The 15,213-nt window shown below is 37.5% G+C and overlaps 1 protein-coding gene across 6 annotated transcripts in view; it reads right to left on the bottom strand.

The window, feature by feature from the left end:
- ninl (ninein-like) overlaps positions 1-14,674 on the bottom strand; it is a 34,645-nt gene extending 19,971 nt beyond the window's left edge. Inside the window, exons 1-9 of one of the 6 annotated variants that reach the window (XM_037782096.1) lie at positions 14,496-14,674; positions 12,917-13,130; positions 12,334-12,430; positions 9,424-9,626; positions 5,703-5,769; positions 4,315-4,430; positions 4,093-4,239; positions 1,981-2,157; positions 215-351 (exon numbers count right to left, since the gene is read on the bottom strand). In XM_037782096.1, coding sequence (XP_037638024.1) covers positions 215-351; positions 1,981-2,157; positions 4,093-4,239; positions 4,315-4,430; positions 5,703-5,769; positions 9,424-9,626; positions 12,334-12,430; positions 12,917-13,099 — 1,127 coding nt within the window. In that variant the 5' untranslated portion in view covers positions 13,100-13,130; positions 14,496-14,674. Of the gene's footprint in view, positions 1-214; positions 352-1,980; positions 2,158-3,186; positions 3,508-4,092; positions 4,240-4,314; positions 4,431-5,702; positions 5,770-8,632; positions 9,038-9,423; positions 9,627-12,333; positions 12,431-12,916; positions 13,131-14,311; positions 14,410-14,495 lie in introns of those variants that run through there. The other 5 variants (XM_037782101.1, XM_037782097.1, XM_037782099.1 and 2 more) reach the window with 5 other exon arrangements.
- Between the last annotated feature and the right edge of the window lie 539 nt (positions 14,675-15,213).

Genomic DNA, 15,213 nt, shown 5'->3' with positions numbered 1-15,213 from the left:
GGAGTGAATGTACATAATTACATTCGACCACTACAGAACTCTCGATTGAAGACGTGGCCTCATTTTCTCTGAAGCTTAATATTTGTCAGCGGTGTAATAATTTCCTGTGACGTTAGTGGAGACGCTCAGTGTGTCAGGTGACCTTATGAAGCACTGCTTCAGTCTGCAGCTGTGGTTGAAGCTGGCTAAACAGGACAGACTGGAGGAAACCTACTGCAGGTGCTGGATCTCGTTCTTGTAGGAGATAAGAGCCGCCTGGTGGATGCCGTTCCCGCTGACCAGTAGCTCGTTGTCCAGAGCCAGAGTCAGGTCCGCCAGACTGAGGCGCTCCTCCAGAGGAAAGTCCAGAGTCTGCAACAGAAAACATGGATTCAACTTCACCTGCAGAGAGAAGTATTAGCATCAAAATCTACTTAAAGTACCAAAAGTAAAAGTACTCATTCTGCAGAATAATCTATATTATATTATTGTATTATAGTTATTGATGCATTAATGTGTTCATCACTTTAATGTTGCAGCTGGTAAAGGTGGAGCTTCTTTTATTGACTTTTTGGGATATTTTACTAATATCTTTGCATATTTTATTAAGTTTTGTCTGATAATTCATTAATATTATTCTGATATTTCACTTATATTTTTATGATATTATACTAATACTTTTTGGGATATTTTACTGATATTATTTTGGATATTTTACCATTTTTCATAATTTATTAATATTTTCTGATGTTTAACTTATATTTTTATGATATTTTACTAATATTTTTTGGGGACATTTTACAAATGTTTGTCTGATACTTTCCTAATATTTTTCTGCTATTTTACTAATATTTGTGGGATATTTTATATGTTCATCACTTTAATGTTGCAGCTGGTAAAGGTTGAGCTACTTTTAATGACTTTATATACTGCTGGTAGTTTAATCTATATTAATACATCATCATGTATTAGTTGATTAGATTTTGTTTTAATGATCAGAATCTGTAAAGTAATTAAAGCTGTAAGATAAATGTAGCGGAGTAAAAAGTACAACATTTTCCTCTGAGGTGAAATGGAGGAGAAGTAGAAAATAGCAGAACATGGAAATACTCTAGTAAAGTACCACACATTAGCACTGAAGTACAGTACTTGAGTATGTACCACATGTTTAATACATACTACTATAGTCTTCTGATTAAAAACCTGAACCTGAATCTCAGAAACATGTGGAGGTGAGGAGGCCGACAGCAGATCCAGACTATATATATATATATATACACATACACACATATATATATATAAATGTATATAATATCTGCTGAAGAGAATCAGCTTGTTGCTCGTCTCACAGGAATGTGAGAAATCGGAGGTTGTGTAAAGAATCAGAGGAATGAGGAGGAGGAGCTGCTCCGGATGATGATGATTAGGTGGTTTGGCTGAAGCTCAATGACAGATAAAGACAGTGTTCATCATGAGAAGAGATAGAGACGACGGAACAGTCAGAGAAGAGAGATTAATATACTGAGAGAGCTTCTATCTGTCTATCTATCTGATTTACACCAGAAGTGGGTCTGTCTGGACTGGAATCACATCCACGGCCTCATTATCTGCGAGGCTTATTGACAGAGTCTGGGACCATTTACCATGCACTAAATGGTTACTCTAAAAAGCATTTGCGATGAAAATCACCAAATGTTTTGCATTGTTACTATATTTACCAATAAAAAAGTGACAACACATCAAAGTTTCGTTAAAAGTTTCTTTACCCTCGGAGCTTTGAGGGAGTCCAGTATTTTAACAAACCAGGAACCAGATTCAAAATGAGAGACAAGTCTGGATGCAAAAGATCAGCAAAAGAGACACATTTCTTCATAAATTAAATTTGAAAACACTGAACTTTACGCCAGAAAAACAGACCAAACTCACTACTTTCTGTCCGGGTCTGGTAGCAGAACTCTAAAGGACCTTAAAGTGATTCTGAATGAAGTGGTATGTACTGACCTGCAGGATGTTCCGGCTGTTCCGGATGCCCTCCTCGGTCCAGAGGGCGACGACCCTCTCGGGGCTGGTGCATCCTGAGCCCTCGTCCAGTCGGCTGAGGACTCTCTGACCCACCGTGGCCGTCAGCAGGGAGGGCGAGGTGGAGCGAGCCGAGCGCTCCTCTAACGGCGCCTGAGACTGCATGGGCGATATGAGACCAGAGTCAGACGTCAGGACGCTTTTTAAACTAAAGGTTCTGTTCAACACGTGAACCGGTTTCTACACACAAAGCAGCTTATGAGCAGCAGTAATGAGCACATTTCTTCTGTTTGGGGCAACATTTAATCTGGATTAGCCCTCTTTCACTCAGAGCCATGCAGGGCTCAATCACCAGGTCAGAACCTGCTGCCCAGCAGTACATGAAGTAGTACGTGTTTGCCTCTGGGGATCAGTAAAGTGTTAATATAATAATAAAACACTATTAAATTGTTGTTTATATTTTGTATTATTAATTTGAATCTACAAACTATCAAATAAATGTTGTGGAGTAAAAGTATAAAGTATCAGAAAATGAAAACACTTAGAGTACAAGTACCTCAAAATAGTACTTAAAGGGCAGGTCCAAACGCCAATAATATGACAATAATGTGACCGCTAGCACTAGCTGAGTCAACGTTAGCTGTGATCAGTTTGGAAATAACTAAAAGAAGTGGGGTTGTAAATTTACGTAAAAAATCTTGGATATTCTTTGAGATTAAAATGGTAAATATTTGAGAATTAACTCAGATTTACGAGAGAAAAAACTTGGACATTCTCGGAGATTATAGTCGTAAATTTATGGGAAACAACTGACCAATATTAAGGTTGTGACGTGGGTTGAGGTAAAATGACTGTTTTTGTGAATGGAGTCTGGTGGCTTTGAAGAGCTCAATATTGCGGCTTCAGTTCAGTGTTAATTTTGGCAGCTATTTTAGATTTAGTCTCAGTCTTAAAATGAAAATGCTTCTTAGTTTTAGTCACTAGTGTAATTATTTCTGTCACACATATTATTCACTTTGAAGATCATCAACCGAACAACATCTGAGAAAAAACTCAAAGCAATCAGAAATATTTAAAGTTCTTTGAAAGAGACGAACAGTATCAACCGTTCTGTGATGTTATTTTAGTTTCAGTGTAGATCTGTCCCACATAGACTGTGCAGGTGTGAATGAACCCTCTCTACATCACCTGAGAGTAGCAGTAGGTCCTGGTTTTGGTCCTGGTTTTGGTCCTGGTGTCGGTCCTGACCCATGTTAACAGACCACAGCCTGAGATCAATCCTGACGGGCAGTACATGCTTGACTTCTACCTGTCTGTCTACCTGTCTCAACAGCTACCTGTTGTCCTGAGTCCCTCACACCTGATTGGACTGATGACTGCCAGCTGCAGCAGAGCCTCAGAGTTGGCTTGGTTGGAGGAGAGGTGACGCAGCATTCAGGAGCGCCTCGTAAACTCAGAAACTCTCTGTGGCTGTGGTTCAGTTTTAAATATGAAGAGGTTTCACTGTATCTGTTGTTAGTTATAGTAGTTTTGCATACATTTTTAGTAGTTTTGCATCTTTATGTAGTTGTTTTGCATATATTTTTAGCCGTTTTGCATCTTTATGTAGTCATTTTGCATCTACTTGTAGTCGTTTTGCATCTATTTGTAGTCGTTTTGCATCCTTTAGTAGTCGTTTTGCATCTTTTTGTAGTCGTTTTGCATCTATTTGTAATCGTTTTGCATCTTTTTGTAAATCTTTTTATAGTTATTTTGCATGTCTTTTTAATAACTCTGTGTCTCTTTTGGTCATTTTACGTCTGCTTGTAGTTGTTTTGCACCTCCTTGTGGTCATTTGTGTTGTTATTTTTCAGCGTTATTTTGTGAGTCAGGACCCCTGATCCCCTGGGTCCCTGACCCCCTGGGTCCCTGGGCCCGGGAGGCCCGTTCAGTCCCCCATCCATGCCCACCACAGCTCACAAACTTCATGTCAGGTTCCCACCGACAAATTGGCTCACAGCACCATCAATCAACAAATCAAACTGTGCCGTGCAGTACATCATTTTAACTCTGCTAGTGTTATATGGTAGTGCATTATGTAAGCGAGTGTCTGACCCAGTGTGGCGTCCTCTGAAGGTCAGCTGATCGTACGGGGGTGGAGCAGGAGACGGGGGCGGAGCCACGTAGAACCTTCTGGAAGTCCCTGACGCTGACTCTGCCGTCCAGGTTGGCATCCAACTTCCTGAGCAGCACGTCCAGATCCTGTTTCAATGTTCACAGCTGTTACTGATCATCATAAAGCATCACATCAACGTCCTTCTGTGGGCGGGGTCTCACCTCTGTGTTGAGCTGCTGTAGGTCCAGGTGATCACACACCGCTGTCAGGACGCCTCCACCTCCTCCACTGCCAACGACAACCCCCAGCTCCACCTCCACCTCCTGCTGCTGAGGACCTGCAAACATAAATAAAACCATTAGAATCAATAAAGCCTGAATTAAAAATTAAATCCAGGTTATCATCAAGGTCAGGGGTTTCATGGGTCAACTTATAATTAACAAGATTAACTACAATAACCTACAATCAATTAAAACTTAGTAAATCATTTCATACCTCATATATTATTAGATGGTATGTGAGGAAACATCAATCAAGTGCTGCACTTAGGTTCTATTTTTTATACTTTTTACTCCACTACATACAAAATATAATCAACTAATAAATGATGATGTATTATTATAGATTAAACTACCAGCAGTATATATAGTCATTAAAAGTAGCTTCACCAGCTGACACATTAAAGTGATGAACAAATAAATTATCCCAAAAATAGCAGAAGAATAATAGTAAAGTATCAGACAATTTTTTTTAAATATCAGTAAAATATCCTTAAACATTAGTAAAATACCTGAAAAAATGTATTGGTAAAATATCATAAAATTATAAATTAAAAATCTGAAAAAATATTAATTATCAGAAATTATTAAAATATTCGAAAATATTCGTAAAATATCACAAAAAGTTATTAAAAGTAGCTTCACCTTTACCAGCTGCAACATTAAAGTGATGAACAAATAAAATATCGCACCAATATCAGTAAAATAAGAGAAAAATATTAGTAAAGTATCGGACAAAAAAATTGTAAAATATCAGTAAAATATCCCCCCAAAAATATTAGTAAAATATCATTCAAATATGGGTTAAATATCAGAAAAATATTAAAAAATTATCAGACAAAAATTTATCAAATATAAAGTGATACTGGTACCACAGAGAGAGACACTTGAGAAACATCTTCAACTCTACAAATAAAGAAAAAGCTTTAAAATTACAGATCAAAATATCGTCAAAGAGTCTAGAAGCAAAGAGACAAAACTACAGTGTTTTTTTGACAACAGCCGCTGCCGCCATTTTGGACTGAAAACATTATATTTATAATATTTTATTGTTCAACACAGGACATTTCAGTAGAGACATTAAATATGACAATAGAATAGAAATAATTCTAGTTTTACTTTTGTACGTCACTTTGTAGACGGACGCCAGTAAAACGTCCGTCTACAAAGTGACGTACAAAAGTAAAACTTTCAGTCCAAAATGGTGGAAGCGTAGCTCTGCTGCTGGACAACGACTTTGCAATGTAACCATCAATTGACTTTCACTTCTTATCAATATACGCTCTTTGATTAAACTACAGGGAAACGTGAGTAAAGATTATAAAGAGTACCTTTAGACTGAAAGTCTGGCTGGATGTTCTCCTTCGGACTTCCTGCCTCCTCGTCAGACTTCAGGCTCTGCAGAGAAAACATGGAGGTCAATGACAGCCTGTAACACACTGTGTGTGTGTGTGTGTGTGTGTGTGTGTGTGTGTGTGTGTGTGTGTGCGTGTATCTATGTGTTCACCAGCCCATTAAACTAGTCTGAATAAACAGCAGAAAGTGTTATGAAAGAGTGTGTTCAGCGTGGACAAGAGAATGCTGGGAGAAAACTATAGAAGTGTGTGTGTGTGTGTGTGTGTGTGTGTGTGTGTGTGTGTGCGCACAGTAATGTCAACAGACCAAACAGTGATCTGAAGGATTCCTGAGCGGTCATTACTTCTGCCAGACTGAACATAATGTATGAGCTGAGAGTGTGTGTGTGTGTGTGTGTGTAGACGCCTGGTTGTCACGCCGAAGAGCTTAGCATGTGAAACGTCTGAAACTGAACCTGTGACTTTTCCTCTCACACCAGAGTTTATTATTTATGTTCAAACCAGATTCATTTAAAGGAACAGTTGAATTCTAGCACTCCTTCACCTCCGTCGGCTCTTTATGGTCCCAGAAAAGGTTTCTATGGAATAGCGTTCAGGGGAGCAGAGTGCCCGAAAAAATGAAAACAAACAGACTTTGACGGAGGCTGAACGAAGCAAATTTGTTTTAACGCCACTAATTTTCTTTAACGCATTAACACAACTTCTGATTTTTAAGTTGTAGCGGGCTCAGTTTTAAACCAACCATGTCATACTAGCTGGTCGTGAAGGAGGTTAAATAATGCTCCAAACTACCCACGGGTCTCCCTCACAGGGACCCCTTTGAAAACAGCCATGCCAGTTTTTAAAAAATTTAGTGTAACTTTGGAGCATTATTTAACCTCCTTAAAAGGTGTATTTATATACAGTATTTTCTCCAAAACTAAAATGTGAATTCAGTTGTGTGTTTCTTGCTAAACATTTTGACATGACGTCTGCTTTTCCAAAACAAACAAACAAACACTACCACAAAAACAAGCAGTACTGCACCAACTATGATGTCTCCCTGTCTTCATACTGTAAACAGCATCTGTCTCTTTAAGCCCTTTATGTAACTGACTAAACGCTGAAGTATTTACAGAGATTTCAGCTGCTGGAGCCAAATGAAATCCACAGTGACAGCTGAGAGAGTTACAGTATTTAATCTGCAGGCTTCACAGAGCACAGTTACATAAAAACTCTTCAATATTTTAAACAGAGAGACCCAGAAAGTAGAGTCACTCCGATGATGTAACAGCAGCAGATAGAAACATTGCTGACTGTACTCTCCTCTACTCTGTCTCTATTCTGTCTTTACTCTGCTCTACGACTCTGGGCCCTATTTAACCCATATCCGAAAGATATGTGAAACAAAATCACAGCACGCAGGCGTTGAGCTCCACAAGAAAAACAGTTTGTTTCAAAAGATTATGGGCCCTATTTTAACAATCTATAGGTCATGGTCTAAAGTGCAAGGCGCATTTAGGGAGTGTCCAACTCCTCATGAATGAAAAAACAATGTCCAAAAAATTTGAAAAATATCCAACAAAAAAATCTATATTAGATTAGAAAAATATCCCCAATTTTTTTGTAAAATATGTGAAAAAGAATTGTGAAAAATATTTTAAAAATATCAAAATTATTAGTAAAATAGCAGAAAAAATAGCAGAAAATGTCTGAAGAATATTAGAAAAATATCCAAAAATTATTAAAATAAATATAAAAATGTCTGAAAAATATGTGAAACAAAATGACAGCAGGCAGGCGTTGAGCTCCATTAGAAAAACAGAGTTTGTTTCTTAAAGATTATGGGACCTATTTTAACGATCTATAGCGGAGGTCTAAAGGTAATTTAGGGCGTGTCCAACTCCAATTTTGCTTGTTAAGCGGGGCATAATCTGGGCGCAAAGTAAGGCACAGGGGGCAAATGAATTGTATTTATTCTCTTAATTAATTAATTCATGTTTATTTCTGATTTATGACTAGAAGAACATGGCATTCAGTGCTGAGCTGCATCTCAAATTACTCTTCAGGTTCCCATCTTTCAGATGATGTACACCACTTCTATGTGACATCTACTGTTGACCTGCTATCGCCCCCTAAAGACCTCCTGTACCCCCCTAAAAAGACTAAAGCGGGTCTATAGTGGGTCTGAAAGGGTTAAAGATCTGTCTGCACTCAGCCGTGAGGGAAGAAGCTCCACTCTGTTTCTGTAATTCCAACAACTCCAACAGAGTGAGACCTCTTCTCTCTAGATGATCTCACATCACATTCTCCAGTTAAACTTTATATCAGATAAACTTATAAACATTACGGTCAATGTAAGTATCAGATGGATATTAAAGGACTCAGATTGTGATCAGTGTTGAAGAAGAACAAGAAGAGGAGGAGGAGGAGTCTGAATAAAACAACAGAGAAAAGCTGCAGTTTTGTTTAAAGAACATGAATCCAGCTGCTGCAGTCAGAAGCTCACAGAAGAAAACTGTGTTTTTATATCATCACTAAAAAGCAGCTGAGAAGCTTCTTTTTCCACCAAAACAAAAGAAGAAACCGAGTGAAGCATCTTTGATCTGCAGCCAAACCAGCACAGAGCGTCTGCCAGCAGCCACATTCCTCACAATCCCACTTCCTGAAAAACCTCCAACGCCCCCAAAACCACCAAACCTCCCCCAGCCGGCTCCTCCCTCCTCCTCCTCCTCCTCCCCCCTTCAGGTATTTCACGGCCTCGACTGCAGAAACTGCAGCAGAATCGCAGCACGTCGGATATCTGAGACGAACCAAAGCAGCCAACACAAAGACACACAATGAGCTTTCAGACAAAGTGTGTGTGTGTGTGTGTGTGTGTGTGTGTGTGTGTTCATGGTGAGTCTCAGCTGGAGCCTCCTGCTTACTTTCACATCATCATCATCATCATCATCATCATCATCATCCATCAGCGCCACACAGTCTCAGCGAGGAGGTCAAACAAGTGGAGTAAGCTTTGACTCCTTTATCACAATCAGCAGTACTCAGGTCAAAGGTCAGAGGTCACACAGCATCATGACAGCGGCAGGAACATGATGTCATGACGATAGGAAGATGATGAAGGAACAAAAGGAACAAATGTTTTTGGAAATGAATAAATTAGGGCTGTCAAGTTAACGCCATTATAACGCGTTAGCGGAAATTAGCTTCAATGCCACTAATTTCTTTAACGCATCAACACAACTTTTTAGGTTGTAGCGGGTTCATTATTAAACCAAGAGTGAAACTAGAAAACCTAAGGAATCCATCGGTACCAAACATGTCATACTAGCTTGTTGGGAAGGAGGTTAAATAAAGCTCCAAACTTATGCTAAATTTTGGCGAGGAAAAACTGTCAAGGCCATTTTCAAAGGAGCATATTGTTTATGCTAAATGCAGTACCTGTGAGGGTACCTGGACAATATCTGTCATTGTTTTGTGTTTTTAATTGATTTCCAATAATAAATATATACTGTACATACATTTGCATAAAGCAGCGTATTTGTCCACTCCCATGTTGATAAGAGTATTATATACTTGACAAATCTCCCTTTAAGGTACATTTTGAACAGATAAAAAATGTTCGACTGATTTGCGATTAATCCTGATAAAATATTTGAACCGATTGACAGCCCTAGAATAAATATGTGAAGAGGAGGACGTAAACTGTGCATCTCACCTCAACACTCTCCAGAGACGTCGACCGTCTCAGTTTAGCCCTGCGGACGCCAGAAGGTGATGAGTCTGTGGCCTCGGTTCTGGACGGCGGCGAGTCCTCCGAGTCGCAGGTCATCGCGGCATCGGGCCTACTGTCGGGACGGGAGCGGCGGCCATAACGCTTTGTTCCCTTCACGAACTTTGGCTTCACCTCCTCTGGGACAACTGGAGACACAAAGGCAGACAGACAGGTTGTATGTAGGTCAGTGAGGCTGCAGAGTCACTGTGGAGACTCAGAGCCAGAAACAAGGAGCAAATTAAAGGTTGGAGCCAAAATGTGTCACACAGGAATCCTCAGCAGCAGAACCAGAACCAGAATTTCTTTAACCAGACTGAGACCAGCACAGAGCTCCCAACACACCCACTAACAAACTGGGACATTCTTGGACCAGAAGGAGCCAAAGACAGCAGGAAATAAAACTCAAATCCTCTGATTTCCTTCAGTATAGAGTGGATGCTCATACTGTATATAGTATTCTAGTTTTTAAGATAACGTATCTACGTATACTCTGCATCTGCTCATGTACGTCTTTTTGCTGCAGTAACACATGAGCTTCTCAGCATGGGATCAGTGAAGTTAAAAGGTTTCAATCCAGCAGCTCTTTTTCTTATAGTTTCAAGCACACAACTCATTCATATGTGAGGCAGATCCAGACGGCATCGTTTACAATCGCAAACAATTCTCCACAAAACCTCCAAAATAAAGAAAGCCACTATGAATAAGACCTTCACGTCTCCAACATAATTCATAAATCACTGACAGAACAAATGTCAGTTTTACCAATATTCTTAAAAAAATTGACTAATGTTTTTTGAATATATTTCACATATTTTTTCCGACATTTTTTACTAATATTTTTCAAATAGTTTACCGGTATTTTTCTGATATATTTCTCATATTTTTTGAATAATTTTCCCAATATTTTTCAAATATTTTACTAATAAATTTAAAATATTTTTCACATATTTTCTGAATATTTTACACTATTTTTTTTATTTCACTTGTTAAAAATATATAATATGCATAGGGAAATATACAATTGTGAAAATGTCAGAAGAATATGTGAAAAATATATGAGTCAAGATGTGAAAAATATTAGTGAAAAATGCCCAAAAAATATCTGAAAAGGACAACAATAGAGCTGTATGGCACAGAGAACCTCAAAAATAAAGAAAACCACTTTGAATAAGACCTTCAGGTCTCCATCATAATTCATAAATCACTGACAGAACAAACGTCAGCTTCCCTGAACGCACCCAACAGGAAGAGATTTTAAAACCCTCCCTGTGTTTTCATAAGAAAGAAGAAATAAAGTAAAAGGACTCAATGTAAAACCTAGTGAGACAGTTTAGATCAGCGCTAATGAAAAGCAAACCTGAATGGCAGCTAAAACATGTGAAAAACACAGATCCATGGTTCTTTCAATGTGAAGCACAGCAGCTGATCAATACTGATCAGTCCCACAGTGATGATGTCATCAGACTGTTACTGCTGCAGCATCAGCCAAAACTACATTGTGCTGTTTTACTGTAGCTGTGGTGAGAAGATGGAGCAAAAAGATACAGAAATAGCTTCAGTGTAATAAGGACCCAACATCCAACATGTCTGCAGCTCAGCCACCACAACCACCACCGTCCCTGACGCTTATACTGCTGGATATACTGTATATATATACAGTATATACAGTACACTGTAGTGGTATTGTGTACTCTAGTGGTGCTGTGTACTATAGTACAGGGCAGCCAGTACTCACAACAAATAGTTTTCTAGTTTATCCATCTGAACAAGATAGATAATTCTGAAATCAGTCTGCTGTTATTCTATATTTTTCTAATTGTCAACAAATCAAACAACATGTTAGTGCGTCTCTCAACACTGTCTGACTTCCTGTCTGTGTCTCTCAGCTCCAAGCCCATTGGTTCCTACTGAAGACGGAAATCTTTAAGAACAAAAATATATAGTTTCATCAGTAATTCCCTCAAACCGCTGCTCACTGTAGTTTCTATCAAAACAACAAGAGGAAATAGCGACTTTGTTTGGGACTACTAATCATTTTCAGATATCTTTCATATATTTTTCTGAAATTTTTCCACATGTTTTACGGATAATTTCCAGATATTATTCGTAATAGTTTTCCGACATTTTTCACTCATATTTTTTAAATGTTTTACTAATATTTTTGGGATATATTTCACATATTCTTCTGACATTTTTCACAATTTTTTTCCACATATTTTAATAATAACTCTCAGATAATGTTCACATATTTTTCAATAATTTTTCAATTTTTTCCCCCATTATTTCATACATATGGCACTGATGTTTTTTGATCATGTGTCACTTATATTCATCAAATATTTTACAAAAAGATTTCGGATTTATTTCACACATTTTTCCGACATTTTCCACAAATTTATCCACATATTTTAGTAATAATATTCAGATTTTTTCAGACATTTTTCACTCATTCACTCACTTCAAATATCTTACTCATAATTTTCGGATATATTTCACATATTTTTCTGACATTCTTCACTAATTTTTCCACATATTTTACTAATACTTTTAAGATATTTTTCACATAATTTTCCGACATTTTTCCCACATATTTTCCAAATATTTTATTTTTATTTAAGTATGAAAATTGCTGAAAATTATTAGTAAATATGTGAAAAAATATTAGTAAAAAATCTCCAAAAAAAATCCAAAGAGGACAACTATAGAGCTCTATGACACAGAGGAAGAAGATATATGAGGCTGTGATACACACACAATACTCGTTAGTAGATCGATTCACTGCTGGATTGAGTCTGAACATCCTACTTTTCTAGGATAGAAACCACCAACCCTGGTCTCTGTCTGGTGTCTTACCTGGCTCCAGGTAGCTGCTGTCATCCTCTGATGTGCTGAAGTCCAGAGAGCGAGACAGAACGGCCACAAAGCCTTCTTTAAACTCCTCAAAGTTCACCTGAAGGTCAAACAGTTTATTTGTTTAATACAGCTCTAACATGTATTCATCTTATAAAGTAGTCGTGTTTAACATGTGACAACATGATGATTCATTAGGAGTCTTTGTGAAGTCTAATATTCACTCTCTTTTAGCTCTGTTTGGCCTCTGGTGTCTCTAGCAGGTAGTGTACAGTGGCTTTATCAGAAAACCAAAACAAGAAGCTAAAAGAGGCTAAAAAGTGAGAGCTGGTCATCAACGAAGAGTTACAGTATACATTTAATCTAAATAGGAGTAATTTAAGGACATTTTAAGGCCCAATCTATGACCGTCAGGAGTCAAAGAAGTATTCAGATAATTTACTTACGTAAAAGTAGGTGGAGCTCATTTAAACTATTTCATACAGGCTACTGTTAGTAGTTACCTCTGGAATGATGTATTGTATTTTATAAACTGCTAATCTTGTGTTTAAAGTCCAAACGTAACCAGTAACAGTGTGCGTGTTACCCTGGCGTAGGGGCGTCCTCCCAGCAGTGTGTCGAGGAGCAGCGGCAGGTGAGCGTCCAGCTGCAGTTTCCTGCAGAGCGCCGTCAGCTCGTCTCGGTCCAGGAAGCCAGTGGCCGTCGTGTCGCAGCTGTCGAACTCCACCTTCAGCTGGGCGACGTAGTGGCTGTGCTCCGCCTCCTCCATCACAATGCATCACGCTGCAACGTTGAAACACCTGCAGGGACAAATATCCCAGGACATTTACTGAAGAGGAACAATCACAACATTTACTGAAGCTGTTATTCAGACAAGAGACAACACGACATGATGTAATATATGATAATATGATATGAGATAAGATGAGATGACGTGGAATAACATGACATGACATTATATTAGGGCTGACCCGAATGCTTCGAAGCTTTGGCTGTTGTCATGGTAATCGACCACAAAAATCAGTATTCGAATGCTTCGTTTTTTTTTTGTTTTTTTTATATACTGTATATATATAAGTACAAGGGCTGCACAATTAATCGACTATCGTGATCACGATTTTGGCTTCTCACAATTAAATGAACAGGATCGACTGCGATGTTTAAAATGCTCTGTTTTGGCTTCACTTTTGGTCATCGCCCTCTTGGTTTGTGGCCACATAAAATATAACAAAAAGTCATTAAAAGTAGCTCCACCTTTACCAGCTGCAACATTAAAGGGATGAACAAATAAAATAGCAGAAAATAGCAGAAAATATTAGTAAAGTACCAGAAGAAAATGGTTAAATATCCCCCCAAAATATTAGTAAAATATTCCAAAAAATAGTATTAAATATCATAAAATATAAGTTAAATATCATATTGATAAATTATTAGACAAATATTTATAAAAAATAAGATATAAAACATCCCAAAAAGTCATTAAAAGTAACTCCACCTCTGCCAGCTGAAAAATTAAAGGGATGAACAAATTAAATATCCCAAAAATAGTAGAGTAAAGTATCAGAAGAAAATGGTTAAATATCCCCCCCAAAAATATTAGTAAAATATCAAAAAATATCAGTTAAATATCAGGAAAAATATGAATAAATTATCAGATAAAATAAGAAAAATAATATGAATAGATTATTGTGCAGAATGAGAACTTTTACTTTTGGTACTTTAAGTATATTGGATGTTAATACTTTAGTACTTCTACTTCAAAAATAAATAAAAACAAAATAAATAAGTGAATTAATACAAAAATAAATAAACAAAGAAGCAGATTAAAACAGAAATATCAATTTATGTCCCATGTTATTAATTATTTAATGGCTACATTTATTTTTAATATTATTTTTGCAACATTTAATGATTTATTTATTTATTTATCAAGTCATTTATTTAAATAAACAATAAACAACTTCAAGAGAACAGTAAATACCTCCGTGACTGATGCAGTCTAACGTGATAAACAATAATATAAACACCGTTAAAACGTCCTGCGGTCTGTCCGGTGAGTCTCGCGAGCTGATGAAGCTTCACCATGGGAACGGACGGAGCGCGAGGAACAAAAGACGGTAACGGTAGACGTTAACGGTTAACTGGCAGTAAGTTGCGTTTCTCACCTCCTTCTTCTTCTTCTTCTTCCTCCGGTTCCTCTCCGGTAAAAACTTCACGGTTCCTCCATGAATGTGTTCCTGGAGCTCCCGGACAGTCCGCCGTTAAAACCACCGACACGAACCGAGAGTAACGGGGCAGGCTGGCACCGACACCGACACCAACCGACAACAAACACATGAAACTACCGGAAATACACGGGGAGATACTTCCGCTTTCAAAATAAGACGCGTATAAAGCATGCTCAGTTTATTATTAATATTAATATAATACAATTAATTAATTCACTCGTTGTTTGACTTATGGTTCAACAGTTGCTTATTTTACGGGTCCAATATTTTCTAATAATTTCCCAGCACGTTTATTGGAAAGAACTGTGTAGTTTGGTGCTAATTATTAATAATAATAATATAAAGCTGTATTTTCTTTTAATACAGGCAAACTACACATGACAAACACGACAATATGCTGACAATAGAACCTAACAAAAAGAGAAAAAAATAAGGAAAACACTTAGACAGAAGAAAAATAGATAAGTAAATAAATATAAAATAAATAAAATATAAATAATAAAAATAAAAGGAATAGGATCTCTTCAGTAATTCAAATAACCAGGTTGACAGTACCGATCCATTTATAAACTTATATATACATATGACGTATTAAATATTTGTTTATATGTAACATAAAGTTCTGTTAGTTGTGTTCAGTTTAAAAGCAGCTGTT

The sequence above is a fragment of the Sebastes umbrosus genome, chromosome 10 (assembly GCF_015220745.1).
Source record: "Sebastes umbrosus isolate fSebUmb1 chromosome 10, fSebUmb1.pri, whole genome shotgun sequence".
NCBI lineage: Eukaryota > Metazoa > Chordata > Actinopteri > Perciformes > Sebastidae > Sebastes > Sebastes umbrosus.
The sequence above is the reverse complement of the archived record's forward strand: the minus strand, read 5'-3'. Positions and strand labels throughout refer to the sequence as shown.